At 42.8% G+C, this 20,047-nt stretch overlaps 1 protein-coding gene across 1 annotated transcript in view; it reads left to right on the top strand.

Annotated features, from left to right (window-relative positions):
- The window catches only part of heatr5b (HEAT repeat containing 5B), a 128,057-nt gene that overhangs the window by 5,460 nt on the left and 102,550 nt on the right, over window positions 1–20,047 (top strand). Inside the window, exons 2-6 of the mRNA XM_072498484.1 lie at window positions 3,239–3,463; window positions 4,915–5,126; window positions 10,023–10,131; window positions 12,569–12,718; window positions 13,475–13,646. Of these exons, the coding sequence (XP_072354585.1) occupies window positions 3,338–3,463; window positions 4,915–5,126; window positions 10,023–10,131; window positions 12,569–12,718; window positions 13,475–13,646 (769 nt within the window). The 5' untranslated portion in view covers window positions 3,239–3,337. The remainder of the gene's footprint in view (window positions 1–3,238; window positions 3,464–4,914; window positions 5,127–10,022; window positions 10,132–12,568; window positions 12,719–13,474; window positions 13,647–20,047) is intronic.

Genomic DNA, 20,047 nt, shown 5'->3' with positions numbered 1-20,047 from the left:
ATTTAAGGGGCATCTTGACAAATACATGAATAGGATGGGAATAGAGGGATACGGACCCAGGAAGTGTAGAAGATTGTAGTTTAGTCGGGCAGCATGGTCGGCACGGGCTTGGAGGGCCGAAGGGCCTGTTCCTGTGCTGTACATTTCTTTGTTCTTTGTTCAGGCGTCTATCCACCCTAATTCTGCTGTAAAATCTCAGCATCCTGGAAAGCAGTTTTACATTCACTAGACTGAACTTCATTGTGAATGACAGCTGTTTTTTCTTTTGAGCAGGAGGCATTTATAAGTGGTTGATTTCCATAGAATAAACAGCACACAAACAGGCCATTCAGCCTATATTGTCTATCCCAATGTTTATTCTTCAACCAAGCCTCCTCCCACCCTCTTCATCTCACTCTATTAGTTCAGTATAATATTATTTATTTCTCCCTTATGTACTTGTGTAGCTTCCCAATAAGTATATCTATGTTATTTGCCTCACCTACTATATGTGGTGGGGAATTTCATACTCTTAACCACTCTGGGTGAAGGAGTCATTCCTGAATTCCTCATTGGATTTATTCGCAACTACTTTTTTTATTTATAACTTCTAATTTTGTATTTCTTCATAAGTGGAAACATCTTTATGTCCACGTTATCAAGCCCCTTCATAAGCTAAAGTATTTCTCTCAGGTCACCCAATAGTCATTTCTGGAAAGCAAAATGAGTCCCGGCCAGTTCAATCTCTCCTGATAGTTATCATCTCTTAGTTTTGGGAAAATTGTAGTGAACTTTATTTGCACCTACTCCAGTCCCTTGATATCCTTTTTATAATTTGTAGACCAGCACTGCATATTGTTCCCCAAGTATAGTCTAACCTAGGAATTTTCAAAGATGTTCCCACGGATGGGTCATTGGATGGTGTAGAATGGGTCGTCAAAAGTTCCTCAAAATGATCCCCCAAAGATCGCCTGACCATGTTTATTTACCGTTTTCTCTTTAGGTAAATTCTCACTGCAGTACAGTGTATGACCACACAAGGCTGCCTACCTTGCCTCTCTGGGCCAAAGTGTAGTTGGGCAGTTTGCAGTCAAGAGTCCTGTAAAATTCTCTTTGGTTGGCATATCCTGCTGTGTTCAATGTCTGGATCTGTATTATTTCTTGAGTTCAGTGTGGTATTAGTTCTTGAGCTCAGTGTGTCACTAACAAACCCTTGCGTCTTTTATCATTCTCTCAGTTAACCCGGACAAACAGCCTCCTCCAGCCCTACAAATCCCTATGTCCACTTCTTCCACTCCTGAATTATCTCTCCACACCGGGGCTCTTGTCCTTCAAGGATGCTTCTGTTTTTCATCTCCTCCCCTGTCGCTATCCACTCCATCTTCTCAGACACTCGTCCCAAGCACCTGTCTCTGCTGTACGGCTACATGGACTCCCATCAGCTGAATCAGTTCCTCAACCGCAAGGAAGTTAGCATCTACCTTTATCGGGCTTGAATTGTTCGCCAAAGATGGCATTAGCTGGCGACTAAACTGCACGTATACAGGAGCCGTTAAAATGTTGCAGATGTATGGAATGGGATGTGTCTGCAGGTTTTGCATATTGGTCAGCTGAGCTATGCCAGCATTGCTTTTTTTAAGCATGTTTTCAGTCTGTTGGATAATTACCTGGGAAGCGGTACTGACAGGCTTCCAGTGTTTTTTAGTCCAACAGTTAGTGCTCCTGTTTCTGAAGTTGAAGCTTTGAGTTTAATTTCCTATCCAAGGTCGTGTTAAGTTTTGAACGCTTGGACATGACGTTGTTAAAACTGTGCAATATTAAGCCTGTTAATCTTTTGTTGCTAACTTTCCGGTTGGTTCAATTGCTCTGTTTTATTACCTTTGCTCTCGAGTCGCCAGGTATCTTTATGATACCGCCACGAGGTTCAAGTCCAAGTAATGATCAATAACTCAATACACCGATTAGTAAGATTCAAATCAAAGCACATTTATTATACACAGTAATCGCTACTCATGCACAAATTCTAAGTCTAAGCTACTTCTACAACTAACAGGCCTATACTTAACTTCGGACTGGCCCACCAGGTCAGGGGAACAAATGGCCTTTCGTTCGGGTTCTGAGTCTGCGGGATTCGAAGTTGGTACGGATTGGTAGCTCGGAGCGCCTATCTCGTAGCGAGCGCTGAATTAAGACTTACTTCTTTCGGTGGTCACTGCACCGGTCACGGTCAAGGTTGGTTCGCGTTGCTGGGTAACCCGGGCAGGACGAAGAGAGCGATTTAAACTTGGGACTTAACTCTTATAGTCCCCAGGGGCTTCCCGCCTTTCGGGGCGGACCCTGTACCTGGATCTAGGTGATTGGACTTCGTTCCAATCGCTTGGTTCGATTTCTCCAATACTGGAGCGGTTCCCTGATCGATGGGCGGTCTTGAGGTGTTTGTTAACCTCTTTTGTGTTGGCTCCTGCTGGTGCCAGGGAGTCTGGCTTAGTTTTGAGTGTCCCAAATGTTGCTATTGTTCCCGGGGATTGCTCATCAGTATGTAGATGGCTGCTACATTGTTATGCTGATGGTCGCTGTTATCGATGCTGTCTGGGCTTTTGCAGATTTAAATACACAGCAAACCTGCACCTGCTGGTTTCTGTCTGTGTTGGCTGACTTTCCCATCAGCCTTTGCCGTTCGCCATTTTAAATCGGGAGTTGGCCAGTTTAGGTGGCTACACTTTCCAGGGCTTGCACGCAATTTTCCAAATACTAATAATGGGTGTGAAGAAATGAAATAATCAAATAACCCTGAGTTACACCCTTTAGCAAGGTGTCGGGGTGGAGCTGTCAATTAAGGTGAAACAGCAGCTCAATTTACAATTTTTACATTCAATAATACAGAAGTGACAACAATGAGTGTGACGTTTTTAGAAGTAATTATGGAGAATCTTTTGTGAATGTGGCGTGGGTCGTGATAGTCGTCCATTTCTGTTCACTCGAAAAAAAGTTTGAAAAACACTGGTCTACCCCAAAGTTCTATATAAATTTAACATAACTTCGCTGCTTTTCACTTCTGTTCCTCTAGCAATGAACCCCATTGTTTCTGTTTTTTTTAATGCCCTTATGCACCTGGCAACAATAACATTCAAATGATTTTTAGACCGGTCATTCATTGCAACTGTGTTCTTAACTTTTTAATTGTTCTTTTTGGCTAGGCAGTGTGTAATTTATCACCCGTCTGGAGATGATCTGAATGAAATGTACTTTCCTTTTACAGCAAGGCTGAATCCTAATCCTAGAACCATCACAAGAGGTTGAATCCTCAGTCTGCTTGTTTCTGGATACTTGTGGGCTCGTGTCCAAATAACCTAGCGGGATGGAGCTGGCCCACAGCTTACTGTTAAATGAAGAAGCCCTGGCACAGATAGCTGAGGCAAAGAGGCCTGTCTTTATCTTTGAATGGTTAAGGTTCTTGGACAAAGTGCTTGTGGCTGCTAATAAGGTAAGTAAAAACCTGAATCGTTCAGGGGTTTGAGAGTTTAGTTTCAGAAAGAATGAGAAAAGGAGCAGTTGGAACCAGAAAAACTGCTGTAGTATATTGAGTAATGTGAAAATGCGAACGTGAATTGTAAATGATTGACGCTTTGAGATTTTAGGATACAGCAACATTTCTAGTTAAAGAATTGATTAAATTTTAAATGCAGTTTACACTCAATGTCAACCGTAAGATATCTTTCTACAAGTTCAAAGAGAATGTAGAATTGTAAGATTGTGAGGAAAATATGAAGTAAAGTACCAGGGAAATGAAAATGTGACCATACTCCTAAACAGAGGTTGCTGCACTGGCTTCTTTATGCCCCCTTCTCCATGTCACCCCTAACATAAATATGTCCTTCCACCAGCACAAACTCCAGTTGAATGAACTTCTGGGATTTAGGCTGAAGCAATGCTGTCGTAGGATCATGGTGGCTGAAAGCTTCACTGTTGATGGTGGAGCAATGGAAGATTAGGATGCACAAAAGATCAGAGTGAGAGCACCAAAGAAAAAGAAGGGCTGCAAGGGTGCAGGGCAATGATTTTAAATGTTGAGGTGCTTGGAGCAGTGCAAGTCAGAGAGAACAGGGGTGAATGGGAGTAGACACATGAAATTTGAGCAAGTTGGAGTTTGAGGATGGGGAAAAAATTGGAAGCCATTTAGGATAGCATTGGAATAATAAGGGTGACAATCACAGCTATGGGCCTGATTTTGAGCAGCAGTGAGACTGGGTTAGGAATGGAGATGGCCAATGTTAGCCAGGTGGAAGAAAGTAGTCTTGATGGATAAGAGGTTTGAGACTCTGAAGTAGGTTACACGGGACATCAAGTTTTTTCATGATCTGCTTCATCCAAGAAGAAGGTGGAGTCAGAAGCAAGGGAGCCAAATTAATGACAGCAGCCAGAAGTGATGGCAGCAGTCTTCCTCCTCTGGAGAAAGTTGTGATTCATTGATGACCTGATGCTGGACAGGAAATCTGACAGTACAGTGGTGGGTCTCAAGAAGAGGAATTGGGTGCCAAGTATGTATATGAAGTTGGCAGAATAATGTCAGAACATAGAACAGTACAGCACAGAACAGGCCCTTCGGCCCTCGATGTTGTGCCGAGCATTGTCCGAAACCAAGATCAAGCTATCCCACTCCCTGTCATTCTGGTGTGCTCCATGTGCCTATCGAATAACCGCTTGAAAGATCCTAAAGTGTCCAACTCCACCAGAACAGATCAGCATGTAAGTGGAGAAGAGGATGGAACTGAGGTAGATCTTTGATTGACAGTGCGAGAATAAGAAGTGACAGCCTGTTGTAGGGTGAAACAAAACAGCTCCAAGTACCCCCAAAACAGGCCAGAAATATGGTAGAATTCAAATTGAGGATCAGTCTCAATTGATTTGTGTTGCCTTTTTTATTTATGGCTTCAGGTGGATGTGAAAGAAAAGCAAAAGAAATTAGTAGAACAACTGACTGAGCTGATAAGCAGCTCCTCGGGCCCTCCCACACGCAAGCTGCTGGCTAAGAATCTTGCTACTCTCTACAGCATCGGGGATACCTTCACTGTCTTCCAAACCTTGGATAAATGTAACGATGTCGTCCGGAGTAAGGATGACACATCTTCCTATCTGCCTACCAAATTGTAAGTGCAAGTTATGGGACCATATAAGGAAGAGCGTGTGTTAATTTAAATGGTGCAGGTGGTCAGTACAAGAGCCGATGGCACAGATTGCATGAATCATGGAGGATTACAGCAGGCGGCCATTCGGCCCATCATGCCTGGGCTGACTCTTTGAAGGAGCTTCTCCAAATTTTCTTTTCCCAATTAGGGGGCAATTTAGTGCAGCTAATCCTGCACATCTTTGGGTTGTGGGGGTGAGACCCACGCAGACATGGGGCGAATGTGCAAACTCCACATGGGTAGTGACCCGGGGCCGGGATCAAATTCAGGTCCTCGGAGGCAGCAGTGCTAACCAGTGCGCCACCGTGCCGCCCTCTTCAAATCTTTTCAGTTCCTGTTTGAAAATGGCTTATGGTGCCCACATCCTGAGAATGAAGAAAAGAAATATCTCCTCCATGGGTAACCTTCACTAGCTGCGTGAGTGGTGAGATTCTTTTAATGAAAAATTGGCAAATAATCTTGAGAATGTAAGAATTGCAAGTCAAAAGAAGGCCAAGGTCCATCTATTCACCTCCTGCCATCCTGATAGTTGGTTAAACAGTAAAAGTTGTTGAGTAACCATGACAATCAAGCTCTGTCAATTAGTCTACAACAAATCCAGACATGAACTGTGGAAAACCATTAGCCGGAGGAGCAGAAATAGGCCATTCAGCCCATCAAGTCTGCCCGCCATTCACTGAGATCATGACTGATCTGATATAATCCTAAACTCCACTTTCCTGTCTTATTCCCATCACCCTTGGATCATTTACTAATTAAAAATCTGGCTATCTCAGCCTTGAACATACTTAACGACCTAGCCTCTACAGCTCTCTCCAATAAAGTTTCACTACCATCTGAGAGAAGAAATTCTGCCTAATTTCTGTCTTAAATGGGCGTCCCCTTACCCTGAGATTATGCCCTCTGGTCCTAGACTCTCCCACAAAGGGAAGCAACCTCTCAGCATCTACCATGTCAAGCCCCCTAAGAACCCAATATGCCTCAATAAGGTCACCTCTCAGCCTTCTAAACTACAGCGAGTACAGGCCCAACCCACTCAACCTCTCCTCCTAAGAAAATCCCCCCATATGTGGGGTCAACCGAGTGAACCTTCTCTGGATTGCCTCCAATGCCAGTGTATCTTTCCTTCGATAAGGCGACCAAAACGATTCACAGTATTCCAGATTTGGTCTAACTAGTGCCTTGTAGTTTTAACAAGACTTCCCTATTTTTATACTCGGTTCCTTTTGAAATAAAGGCCAACATTCCATTTTGCCTTCCCTAATATCTGTTGAACTTGCTTGCTAGCTTTTTGTGATTTATGCATGAGGACCCCCAAATCCCTCTGTGCTGCAGTTTTCTGCAGTCTTTCTCCATTTAAATAATATTCAGCTTCTTTATTCTTCCTACCTAAGTGCATAATTTCATATTTTCCTACATTATATTACATCTGCCAAGTTTTTGCCCACTCACTTCCCCTGTTCATATCCTTCTGTAAACTCTTTGTGCCAGCCTCGCCACTTGCCTTGCCACCTATTTTTGTGTCATCCGCAAACTTCGCAATAGTATGTTCACTTCCCTCGTCGAAGCAATTAAAACCATCAGTGTTAAGAACTTTGGGAACCATGCACTTACTACATGTCCTGTCTCAAATCACTGATTGTTTCCATAATGTTATCCATGTAATTTCAATGAATTAATGCGAACTGCTGTTTCATAGATTGACAAGTCACTCACTGAAATAGTATTTTCATAGATTGCTGCTGAATTTTTACCTCGAGTGTAGATTGAGTGAAATGAAGGAGCAGGGAGTTGAGCAATAAACGGGGGGGGCGGGGGGGGGGGGGGCGCATATGTGTATGTGCGCGTGCGTCGCATCTGCATGACTGCACCTCGGACAAGCTGTAGCACACAGATGTGAGAACCTAGATTATGTGCTCCATTGACTCTTCTGACTGGCGGGAGTGCTACACGCTGAGCTTGAGAGATTTTAACCTTCATTCGAGATTGCTAAATATTTTGTGACGTGTAAATCACTGAATCATAGAATGATACAGCACAAAATGAGGCCATTCTGCTGCCCATTGTGACTATGCCAAAACTTAGAGATATCCAATTAGTCCCACTCCCCTTTGCTTTTTCTATATCTTTGCAAACATTTCCTCTTCAAGTACTTACCTAATTCAATTTTGAAAGTTCTGCTGACTCTGCTCCCCCTACCCTCCCAAGCAGCGCGTACTAGATCATCATAACTTGTTGCATAACCGTTTCTCCTCATGTCGCCACTAGTTTTTTTTGACAATCACCTTTATTTAATCTGTGTCTTCTGGTTACCAATCATTCTACCACTGGAACAATTTATTAGTTATTCCTATCAAAACCGGTCATGATCTTGAACCTCTTTATCAAAACTCCCATTAAACTCTGTTCGAGGGAGAGCCACCCTAGTTTCTTGGCGTAACTGAAGATTTTCACCCCTTGTACTATTCTGGTAAATCTCTTCAGCACCCTCTCTAAATCCTTGCTCTCCTTCAAAGTGTAATGTCCAAAATTGATTACAATACTCCAACTGAGGTTTTAAATAATTTAGCATAACCTCCTTGCTTCTGTACTCTGTGTCAAGGCTTCAGTATACTTTTTTAACAGCCTCCTCGACTCCTACCGCTTTCAGAGCTACGTATACCCCAGACTCCTCTGCACTTGCTAACTGTTAAAATTGTGCTGTTTAATTTACATTGCCTCTCCATTCTTCCCACTAAAGTGAACTGTTATGGGCCAGGGTTTAGAAAACCTAAAGTACATCATGGAGTTCACCTGACTGTTTATTGATTTTGGTTACGATGAGCACAAGAGCCTGCTTTTCAGGTGTTATTCAACAGAGTTCTTAGGCACTTTTAATCAAAAAAACAAGCTTTATTCTACGAATTTAGTTAACATTTTTATAAACACACACAGTAAGAATTGTTATCAACTACAAACATAAAGACCCCACGCAGCTACAGTAATCTATGTATAGCCCTTAATGAATTCCCCCCTAACTGTTCCAAATCAATAACAAAATCCAAATAAAACCAGAAACCCCTTTCCAAGGTGTGGCCCAGCTCACGGCACTCGAGGCTTGTTATGGATACTCTTGTTCCCCTTTCCAAACAGGTTTGAATTCCTTCCAGAAAGCAATTATCTCTTTTAAGTTACAAAGTAGTCTGAAAACAGCTTTTAAAATGAAAATAGAGAGACACTTCTTTCAACCTGTGCTGTTCAAAACCAATCCAAACTCAAAGCGGAAATAAAACTCAGAGCCACAGCCCAGCTCCACCCACACAATGACATCACTGAAGCCATGTGATAAGACAAAAACATTTTTTAAAGGGAAACACCCCATGACAAAACCACTTCACTGATTTAAATTTCATCTCCTATATGTCTGCCCATTTCACCAGTTTGCCTGTGCCCCCATCAATATTTTTATTATCCCCATTGTCTGTTACATTTCTGACTCTTTATTCCTGTTTACCCAAATCCAGGTTATTAACATATGCCAGAAGGAACAATGGCCTGAGCATAGACAACTAGGGAATACCACTGTATACTACTGTTCACCACTAATCTGCTTTCTGTCCCTTAGCCAATTTTGTATCCACGATGGATACTGCTCCATCCCATGAGCTTCAGCTTTGCTCACAAGAATGCTGAAAAATTCCATCACCAGAGGAATTCCAGATTATCATGCAAGCTTCCATTTGTTAACCCACATTTGCTTTGATTTACTTTATTCTCTCTCAAATGATTCTCAATGACTAATTATTGCTTGAAGAAGAACATTTTTAATGGTGAGTGAGTAGGAAGGGTGGGGTTAACCTGCAGAGAAAGAGTGGTGCAGACTTGACGGGCTGTATGACAGTTCCCTTACAGTAACTAATCTGCAGTAGGAGCAAGCGGAGTGGTTTCTAATTCTGAGTATGGTCCTTGTGTCTTTAATTTAACCTCCACTAGCTGCTTTCTTGCACATCGCCCGTACTCCAAGAAGCAGTGCGTGACTTTTTGAAGAGTTACCCAGGCCGCACCCTATATGTTTTCTTTGGCTCCCTCTACCGTGTGTGCTCCAAACACTTCACTTGTTCTAAACAACCTGCATAAATGCCCCTTCTTCTAATGTCAATTGTAGTTTTGGTCTGCATTTCTGTCTCTTCATTCCCAATTGTCTGAAATTTTACTCCTTTTGTGTACCTCCAACTTATTTTCATTCCTTCCTTAAGCCAGTGCTTTCTCCTTCCTTTCCAAGCCCCTGTATCCGCAATTAGATCTATTTCTTGATGTGCCCTCTTACTTTATGTTCCGTGCTTAACTTTGTATCTCTTCAGCCCCCTTCGAAAATGTTTTATTTTCACCTACAATGTTAGGTTTCATAGTTGCCATGTTAAAGAAGTTAAATTATGAGGACAGGTTGCATAGACTCGGCTTATATTGAATAGAGTATAGAAAATTAAGATGAGATCAAGTTGACATGTTACGATGATTAAAGGATTTGATACGGTTGATAGGGATAAACTAGTTCCTCTGCTGAGGAGAATCCAGAATTGGGGGGGGGGGGGGGGCATAACCTTGAAATCAGAGCTAAATTGGAAACACTATACACAATCTGGATTTCTACACCCCCACAAAAGATTGTTGAGGCATTAGGGGGGAAACATTTGGTGGGGGGGGGGGGGTCATCAAAACATCTGGAACCATGTTGGATAGATGGAGTTAAGGTACTGATCAGCCATAATCTAATTGAACACAGTGTAAAGACTGAGTGGGCTCCTCCTGTCTCTTATGTATTTTACAACTGCGAGAGAGAGAATGAAACTAACAGTGAATGGATTTTGGTGTTTACAGGACGGCCGTGGCCTGCATCGGAGCCTTTTACGAGAAGATGGGCCGAATGTTGGGTAGTTCCTTTCCAGAAACTGTCAGCAATCTTTTAAAGGCCTTGAAAAATGCAGAGGTAAACAGTTGTTAAATTAAATCTGTGGTGATCCAGAAACATGATGAATCAAATATAAGTGAGCTGATGCTGTTGATTCAACAGGCTGTAAAACAAAATCATGGCAATGTCAAGTAGAATAGAAGTGTTCTGAATTTGGGCAAGGTGTTCCTGCCCTTTTGGTGGACTTGGTGCAACATTGTAGAGCTGGAGTTGCGTTACTTGCATCAATGTTCCACTGGTCAATGGTTTTCAGTGAGTCCAGGTGCCGTAGAGTGGGACTACAATCCTATCTCTGACAAGTGGAGCTGAGTTTCCTGAATTTATTAACTCCCTTTTCCTCTTTCCAATTATTTTCACCAGCAAGTTGCTCTAATATAGGTACAAAACAGAGCCTGTAACCTAAGGGACTGAAGTCCCATGAACTAAGGGAGTCAGTAATGCAGTCAACCTTGCTCTAAATTGCTGGTTAGTAATACCACTAAAGATTGCATGCAGACTGTCAGGTGTCCTGTCAGGATCTTATCTGTCATTGTGTATGCACTGCAGTCTTTTCAAACGGAGAGTCAGAGCGTCCCACCAAGGTGGTGATTAACTGCTGTGTCTCAAGCTCTGTGAGGTTCTTCATTGACTGCGGCAGTAACCAGGTTATTTAAAGTGTACTTAAGTAAACAACCCTGATTTTGACATTTGATCCTCTCTGCCATAAGTCTCAGTACCTCAGCGCCGCCACTGAGAGAGAAATAGGGCCCAATGGTATTGAGAGCGAATGGTGTCAGTGGGAGTGTCAGTGAGAGAGGGATGACTACCCTACAGAAGTGACTGTAAAATGCTTTGGGACACCCTGAGGTGGCGAACCTTCATAATCTTTGAACAATGCTGTGGAATCATTTACTCTCCCTCTGAACAGGCAGTCTGGGTTTGGTTTTTCCTGAATAGATCCCGCAATGCAGCACTGCCTCTGTTCTGCACTTGAATAGAAAAAAAACGAAAGGTGCAGCAGCCTTTTCACAATCTCAGGACTTTTAAGTGGTGCCACTGTGGTAATGTTGGAAACGCAAATGTCAAATTGCACACAGTCAGCTTTCAAAAACAACGGTATATTAATGAGCAGGAAATCTTTTTTTTAGGGATATTGGTTGAAAGATAAACATTGGTCAGAAGTACTCCCCTGAAGTGTCAGCCCGGGTTGTGTGTTCAAGTGCTGGTAGGGGCTTGAACCTGTGACATTCTGATTCAGAAGCCAACTGTGCCACAGCGAATAGATTCTGGATAAAAAAAGATCAAATCAATCTAGTCAGCGTAACTTGAGGAAAAAAACAGTGTTGCTGACCAGGCAGTTCAACCATTAATTGTAAACTTAAAGCCTTCGGTCAGGTCACCTCTTCACCCACTCAGCACTAGTAACAATACAGAAGCAGCTTCCAGCATCTCCTAAACTGTAACCTCTCATCTATGGTAATGTCCAAGTGAGTGAATCTTCACTGGCCTTTCTCCCACGGGTTTCAGCACACCCTGTGGGATGCTGTGCCAATGTCCCAGCAGCCTGACATGTGATGGACGCCAGTGATTTTTCCCAAACCCCAGTTGTGTCACACGCCCTGCCCTCGAGTTGAGCTGTTGGGATGATGGTCTGTTTGTATATTATATGGGTGCAGGAGCTGCTCTTTATGCTGCTTCAGATGTGAGGTTCATGTAATGGAAACTGGTTTGTCGTAACCATGTCCTGACATTGACCTGTTGATGAGCTTGGTGTTTGTATCACCACAATGCAGGACTGCAGGATCTCCACCAGTGTCATGGAGCTACTGAAAAATAATGGGCACTTGGAGCAGTTAAATCCTCAAATTGGGAGTTGAAGCCTGAGCTCCAATGGTGTCTGGAATAGCAGCTCCTTTGGAATGATGAGGTTTCAACAAATAAAATGTCACCTCAATTGTCACATATAACATGCTGGTTTCTGGATGCTAACCTGTTGTCATTTGCAAAGCCCGGTGAAAAGAATCAACAGTCCTTGCATACAGCGTAGAGGTCCCTCTGGAGTGTCAGCCTGGATTATATGCTCAAGTCTCTGGAATGGGGCTTGAATCTTCTGATTCAGAGATGAAGGTATCATCCACTCATAGCTGACATCAACTTCTCAGCAAGCCCACTGAGAGTCTGATGTTAATTAACTCCCAATAATGGCTAAATCAATGAGCTTGACTTGTATTTTTTCTTTTGATTCAATGTAAATTGTAATCAGATGTTTCTATTCTGTATGCCAGGATAGAGATTTATAATGCCAATTCTGAATATCTGGGCAGAATTATGACTTCAAATTGAAAACTGACCTATGTCCGTTCATTCTGGGCCAATTCTATCACCCTGCTTCACCCAAAGGCTACACTTGGCCTTCACTCCATGGGTGTAATGCCAGGTCTGCTAGTTTCTAAAGTCTTGTCTGTGTTTTTAACAGTCACAAGGCCGCAGTGAGATTCTGCTGAGCTTGCAGAAGATACTAAATGGTTTGGGTGGTGCAGCTGCTTCCTGCCATCGAGATATCTACAAAAATGCTCGTTCAGGTTTGACTGACCGATCAATGGCTGTGCGGTGTGCAGTAGGCAAGGTAAGAAACTTGTTTTTGTTCTTTTGTGCAGTACAACAATATTTTCACGTTCAGCCAAAGTGCTTCAGGTCCAGTGTTCTATAAGGAAGGATGACAGCCAACCTACAGGCATAAAGATTTCAATGACCAGTAAAGCACTGTTGTTGGTTGAGGGAAGAATATTAACCAGGACACTGGAAGGCCTCTGTGCTCTCCTATGAATAATGCCATGGGATCTTTTACCTCCACTTTAGAAGGCGGATGGGCCCTAGGTTAACATCTCCTCTGAAAGATGATACCTCCAACAGTGTAGCACTCCCTTAGCACTCCACAGAAATGTCAACTTGGATTATGGGCTCAAGTCCGAGAAGTGGGAGTTGAATCCACAAACTCTAACTTGGACGGAAGCGCAACCATTGGAGCAAGGATGGCCATTGTGTAGAATAATGACAATCAGTTGTGCAGCATTTAAAAAGAGAGATTAATCAGTCTACTTTTCTGGTAAGGGATTAAACAAGTAAACATACATAGTAATGGATTCTGGTTGTTGATTCGGTCAAAAGTTGTGGAACGACAATGAAAGATAGTTACAGTAAGAGTGTCAGCCTGGGTTTTGTGCTCGGGTCTCTGGATTGGGACCTGAAGGGAGTGCAACCCACTGAGCCATTGATGACACCCGAGGTGGAGAGAAGAAGGTTTCTTCCTTCAATGTGGATATTTGATTTGTGTTTCTGGGAGCACAGTGCAGTCCTGAAAATACATCTGTTTATATCCTAGTGCCTCCTGGAACTGCAGAAGGAATCCGTCTTCATGTGGACCACAGAGCTGGAAAATCTTGCTACTCTTTGCTTTAAGGCCCTGGAGGGATCTAATTATGGTGTCCGAGTTGCAGTATCCAAGTTACTTGGGACAGTCATGGCAACGGCTTTAACACCAAAACAAGCAGCAGGTAGTGTGTCCCAGAAAGTACTGTGCTGATTTGTTCCCCAAAACAAAACATTTATCAAAGATTTGCTAAGTTGCACTTTGCCTGGAAGGATAGTGGAAGCAGATTTAATAGTAATTACCGAAAGGGAACTGTTTAAATACATGGAGGGGAAAAAGTTGCAGGACAATGGTTACAAAGCCGGGAAATGGAATCAATTGGATATCTATTCAAAGAGTTAATATAGGTATGAAAGGCCGAATGACCTCCTGTGCTGTACAATTCGTTAAGGGCAGAGGAATGCCAACATAAATATGGGGAAGAGGTGACATAGTGATATTATCAATGGACTCATAATCCCGAGATCCAGGGTGTCTCTGGTGACCCGGGTTCAAATCCCACCACGGCAGCTAGTGGAATTTGAATTTAATCAAAGATCTGATATTAAAAGTTTAATGACCATGTAACTATTGTTGACAGTTGTAAAATCCCATCTGGTTCACTTCTCTGTCCACAGACGCTGTCAGATCTGCTGCGATTGTCCAGCATTTTCTGTTTCTTTTTCAGATTCCAGCATCCGCAGTAATTTGCTTTTATCTTTGGCTCACAAATCTCCTTTTGAGAAGGAAATCTGCCTTCCTTACCCAGTCTGGCCGCTTTTCACAGTAACTTCATTGAAGCCTTGTGACAATACGCGATTATTATTACATGTGACACAAGGCCCACCGCATTGTGATTGACTCTTAACTGCCCTCTGAAATAGCCTAGCAAACCACTCAATTGAAGGACCGTAATAATAATAATCTTTATTAGTGTCACAAGTCGGCTTACATTAACACTGCAATGAAGTTACTGTGAAGAGCCCCTTTTCGCCACATTCCAGCTCCTGTTCGGGTACACTGAGGGAGAATTCAGAATGTCCAATTCACCCAACAACATGTCTTTCGGGACTTGTGGGAGGAAACCGGAGCACCGAGGAAATCCATGCAGACGCGGGGAGAACGTGCAGATTCCGCACAGACAGCGACCCAAGCCGGGAATCGAACCCGGGTCCCTGGTGCTGTGAAACAACAGTGCTAACCACTATGTTACCGTGCTGCCCATAGAGTCAGGCCACAAATGCTGGCCTTTCCAGCGATACCCATATCAGATTAAATAATTTTTTAAAATAGGTTTAATCTATGGAAATGTGTGCAGTGGTTTAAAATTTATTGACTGGTAACTTTGAAATCAAAAGACAGCTCTTTTGAAAATGTAAATTTCCTGGTTGATTGTATTTTCAACAATACTGAAGAAAGTGACTGTTAACCTTCCTGCAGAGAAATGTTTCTGCCTATGCCAACGCAATCAACGGGTCTGGAGTTTTGTTTACTTTTCTGCGATTTTGCACATGAACCCTTCGCCTTCTGCTACCTGGCCAGAGTCCCCTTCCTGTGTGAGCGTAGATTGACAATTTAGCCACGTGGTGCATCACAGAAAACCACAATCCTGATCTCAGCTGTCCATGCACTTTGCAGCAAATGTAACTTGATTAAGATGGTGGTTAGGAACCCCCAACTTCTTGCTACCTCTACCCTGCGACATTGACTCCAATTGTAAGAAAGTAAAGGGCTTGCATTTAAAAAGCACCTTTCAGGGTGTCCTGAAGCACATCACAGACAATGAAATACTTCTGAAGTGCAGTCACTGTTGTATGGTAGGAAACAGGACAGCCAAGTTACACACAGCAAACTCCCACAAAGAGCAACGTGATAACGACCAGATGACCTGTATTTTGTGATGTTGATTGAGGGATGAATATTGGCCAGGTCACCGGGATGAACTCCCCTTTGAAATAGTGCCTTGGGATCTTTTACGTCCACCCAAGAGGACAGACGGAACCTTGGTTTAATGTCACATCAACAGGCAGCACCTCCAACAGTGCAACATTCCCTCAGTACATCACCAGACATGCCAGCCTAGATTCCACGCTCAAGTCTCTGGAGTGGGTATTGAATCTGCGACCTTCTGACTCGAGAGTTTGTGTTGCCCACTGAGCCACAGCAGATACTGATTTTATTCCTATAGCTCAGATAAACTAAGATCTTTTGATCCTATGGACAGTTTAGTTCTGCTACACACTACCTTTACCAACAGTGTTGTCATTACCTTAATTAATTTGTAAAAGAAAGCCCTTTTTTTGGGAAGAAATGAAATGTGATCTTAATGCTGCTCTGGCTGCATTGGGTGAATACCAATGTGCACAGTTGCAAAGTAACAGATTAAAATTAGCTCTAAATATTTTTAGAGATGTAATGTTAACAGGCACAGCGAGAGGGTGCTGTGCACATTCTGTCAGTCCCTATTCTTATCCCATACAGTGCTAGAAAGCATTTGCCATAGCTTTCAATTTAGGAATTGCGAGATCAGGAAAGATGCTGGTATTGGAACTGATTAGAAAGATAAATAAAGAACTATTGCTAGCAGTGTGATATACTAAAGATGGTTGGAATGTTGGAGTGTAGACAGGGGTGCTAATGAAGGTTGCCAAACCCATATTACATGTACTTAATTTAGAAATTATTAAAATCTTTTAAAATGAATGTCTATTCAGCTACCTGGAGATAGCCATGTTTCAATGCAGTTTCAGCTTTTATTTTTGCATTATGCAACTTTTTTAGATGAGTGTTTTCTGGATATTCTTTGGAATCCCTTCTCTCTTCCAATATTCTGGTGGTTTACAAGCTCACTGTTGTCTATGCCATAATCCATGAGGACATTCTTGCATCAAATGCCCAACAGCAAAACAAACCACTCTGCCTAACAGGTCTTTGCAAGTGTTTATATTTCAGATGAGCTTCTCCCCAATCTCTTCCCCCCCCCCCCCCCCCCCCCCCCCCTCAAACCCTCTGTCTAACCCGATCACCAATTCCTTCTCTCCCTTTCTCTATTTTTTCTCCCACCCCTTTTAAAACATCTGTGTTTTAGGTCTTAGCTACTCCCTGTGGCAGCAAATTCCAAATTCTAACCACTCTGGATCAAAAGATTTTTCCTGAATTTCCATTAGAACAGAAGAACTAGGAGCAGGAGTAGGCCATCTGGCCCCTCGAGCCTGCTCCGCCATTCAATAAGATCATGGCTGATCTTTTGTGGACTCAGCTCCACTTTCCGGCCCGAACACCATAACCCTTAATCCCTTTATTCTTCAAAAACTATCTATCTTTATCTTCAAAACTTTTAATGAAGGAGCCTCAACTGCTTCACTGGGCAAGGAATTCCATAAATTCACAACCCTTTGGGTGAAGAAGTTCCTCCTAAACTCAGTCCTAAATCTACTTCCCCTTATTTTGAGGCTATGCCCCGAGTTCTGCTTTCACCCGCCAGTGGAAACAACCTGCCCGCATCAATCCTATCTATTCCCTTCCATAATTTTATATGATTCTATAAGATCCCTCCACATCCTTCTGAATTCCAACGAGTACAGTCCCAGTCTACTCAACCTCTCCTCGTAATCCAACCCCTTCAGCTCTGGGATTAACCTAGTGAATCTCCTCTGCACACCCTCCAGCGCCAGTACGTCCTTTCTCAGGTAAGGAGACCAAAACTGAACACAATACTCCAGGTGTGGCCTCACTAACACCTTATGCAATTGCAGCATAACCTCCCTAGTCTTAAACTTCATCCCTGTAGCAATGAAGGACAAAATTCCATTTGCCTTCTTAATCACTTGTTGCACCTGTAAACCAACTTTTTGCGACTCATGCACTAGCACACCCAGATCTCTCTGCACAGCAGCATGTTGTAATATTTCATCATTTAAATAATCCCTTTTGCTGTTATTCCTACCAAAATGGATAACCTCACATTTGTCAATATTGTATTCCATCTGCCAGACCCTAGCCCATTAACTTAACCTATCCAAATCCCTCTGCAGACTTCCGGTATCCTCTGCACGTTTTGCTTTACCACTCATCTTAGTGTCGTCTGCAAACTTACACATTGCACTTGGTCCCCCAACTCCAAATCATCTATGTAAATTGTGAACAATTGTGGGCCCAACACTGATCCCTGAGGGACACCACTAGCTACTGATTGCCAACCAGAGAAACACCCATTAATCCCCACTCTTTGCTTTCTATTAATTAACCAAACCTCTACCCATGCTACTACTTTACCCTTAATGCCATGCATCTTTATCTTATGCAGCAACCTTTTGTGTGGCACCTTGGCAAAAGCTTTCTGGAAATCCAGATATCCCACATCCATTGGCTCCCCGTTATCTACTGCACTGGTAATGTCCTCAAAAAATTCCACTAAATTAGTTATGCACGACCTGCCCTTTATGAACCCATGCTGCGTCTGCCCAATGGGACAATTTCCATCCAGATGCCTCGCTATTTCTTCCTTGATAGATTCCAGCAGCTTCCCTACCACCGAAGTTAAGCTAACTGGCCTATAATTACCCGCTTTCTGCCTACCTCCTTTTTTAAACAGTGGTGTCACGTTTGCTAATTTCCAATCTGCCAGGACTACCCCAGAGTCTAGTGAATTTTGGCAAATTATCACTAGTGCATTTGCAATTTCCCTAGCCATCTCTCTTAGCACTCTGGGATGTATTCCATCAGGGCCAGGAGACTTGTCTACCTTTAGCCCCATTAGCTTGCCCATCACTACCTCCTTAGTGATAACAATCATCTCAAGGTCCTCCACCTGTCATAGCCTCATTTCCATCAGTCACTGTGAAGACCGACCCAAAAAACCTGTTCAGTTCCTCAGCCATTTCCTCATCTCCCATTATTAAATCTCCCTTCTCATCCTCTAAAGGACCTTAGCCACTCTTTTGTTTTATATATTTGTAGAAACTTTTACTATCTGTTTTTATATTCTAAGCAAGTTTACTCTCATAATCTATCTTACACTTTATTGCTTTTTAGTAGCTTTCTGTTGCCCCCTAAAGATTTCCCAGTCCTCTAGTCTCCCACTAATCTTTGCCATTTTGTACGCTTTTTCCTTCAATTTGATACTCTCTTATTTCCTGAGATATCCGCGGTCGATTTTCCCTCTTTCTACCATCCTTCCTTTTTGTTGGTATAAACCTTTGCTGAGCACTGTGAAAAATCGCTTGGAAGGTTCGCCACTGTTCCTCAACTGTTTCACCATAAAGTCTTTGCTCCCAATCTACCTTAGCTATCTCTTCTCTCATCCCATTGTAATCTCCTTTGTTTAAGCACAAAACACTAGTGGTTGATTTTACCTTCTCACCCTCCATCTGTATTTTAAATGCCACCATATTGTGATCGCTCCTTCCGAGAGGATCCCTAACTATGAGATCATTAATCAATCCTGTCTCATTACACAGGACCAGATCTAGGACCGCTTGTTCCCTCGTAGGTTCCATTACATACTGTTCTAGGAAACTATTGCGTATACATTCTATCAACTCCTCCTCAAGGCTGCCTTAACCGACCTGGTTAAACCAATTGACATGTAAATTGAAATTCCCATGATAACTGCTGTACCATTTCTACATGCATCCGTTATTTCTTTGTTTATTGTCTGCACCACCATGATGTTACTATTTGGTGGCCTATAGACTGCTCCTATCAGTGACTTTTTTGCCATGCTATTCCTGATTTCCACCCAAATGGATTCAACCTTATCCTCCATAACACCAATGTCATCCCATACTATTGCCCGGATGTCATCCTTAAATAACAGAGCTACACCACCTCCCTTGCCATTCACTCTGACCTTCCGAATAGTTTGATACCCTTGGATATTTAACTCCCAGTTGTGACCATCCTTTAACCATGTTTCAGTAATGGCCACTAAATCATAGTCATTCACGATGATTTGCGCCATCAACTCATTTACCTTATTCCAAATACTACGAACATTCAGGTAAAGTACACTTATGTTGGCTTTTATACCTCTGTTTTGAATCTTAACACCTTGATCAGTAACCTCTCCGAAGTTATTTTTCCTCTTAACTTTTCTCCTAATTTTCTTTGTCGTTGAACCCATATCTTCATGTGACAACCTGCCGCGTCGCTTTCCATTCATGTTTTTACTTCCCGTTTTATTCCTTTTGGGCCTATTCACTGAGCTCCCCTCAGTCACTGTACCTTGTACTGTTGCCCTTTTTGATTTTTGACGATGGCTTCTCTGCCTTACACTTTCCCCCTTACTGCCTTTTGTTTCTGTCCCTGTTTTGCTACCTTCCGACTTCCTGCATCGGTTCCCATCCCCCTGCCACATTAGTTTAAACACTCCTCAACAGCTCTAGCAAATATCCCCCCTAGGACATCAGTTCCAGTCCTGCCCAGGTGTAACGCGTCCAGTTTGTACAGGTCCCACCTCCTCCAGAACTGGTCCCAATGCCCCAGGAATCTGAAACCCTCCCCCTGACACCAACCCTTCAGCCACGTATTCATCCTATATATCCT

Source organism: Scyliorhinus torazame, chromosome 4 (assembly GCF_047496885.1).
Source record: "Scyliorhinus torazame isolate Kashiwa2021f chromosome 4, sScyTor2.1, whole genome shotgun sequence".
Classification (NCBI taxonomy): domain Eukaryota; kingdom Metazoa; phylum Chordata; class Chondrichthyes; order Carcharhiniformes; family Scyliorhinidae; genus Scyliorhinus; species Scyliorhinus torazame.
The sequence above is the reverse complement of the archived record's forward strand: the minus strand, read 5'-3'. Positions and strand labels throughout refer to the sequence as shown.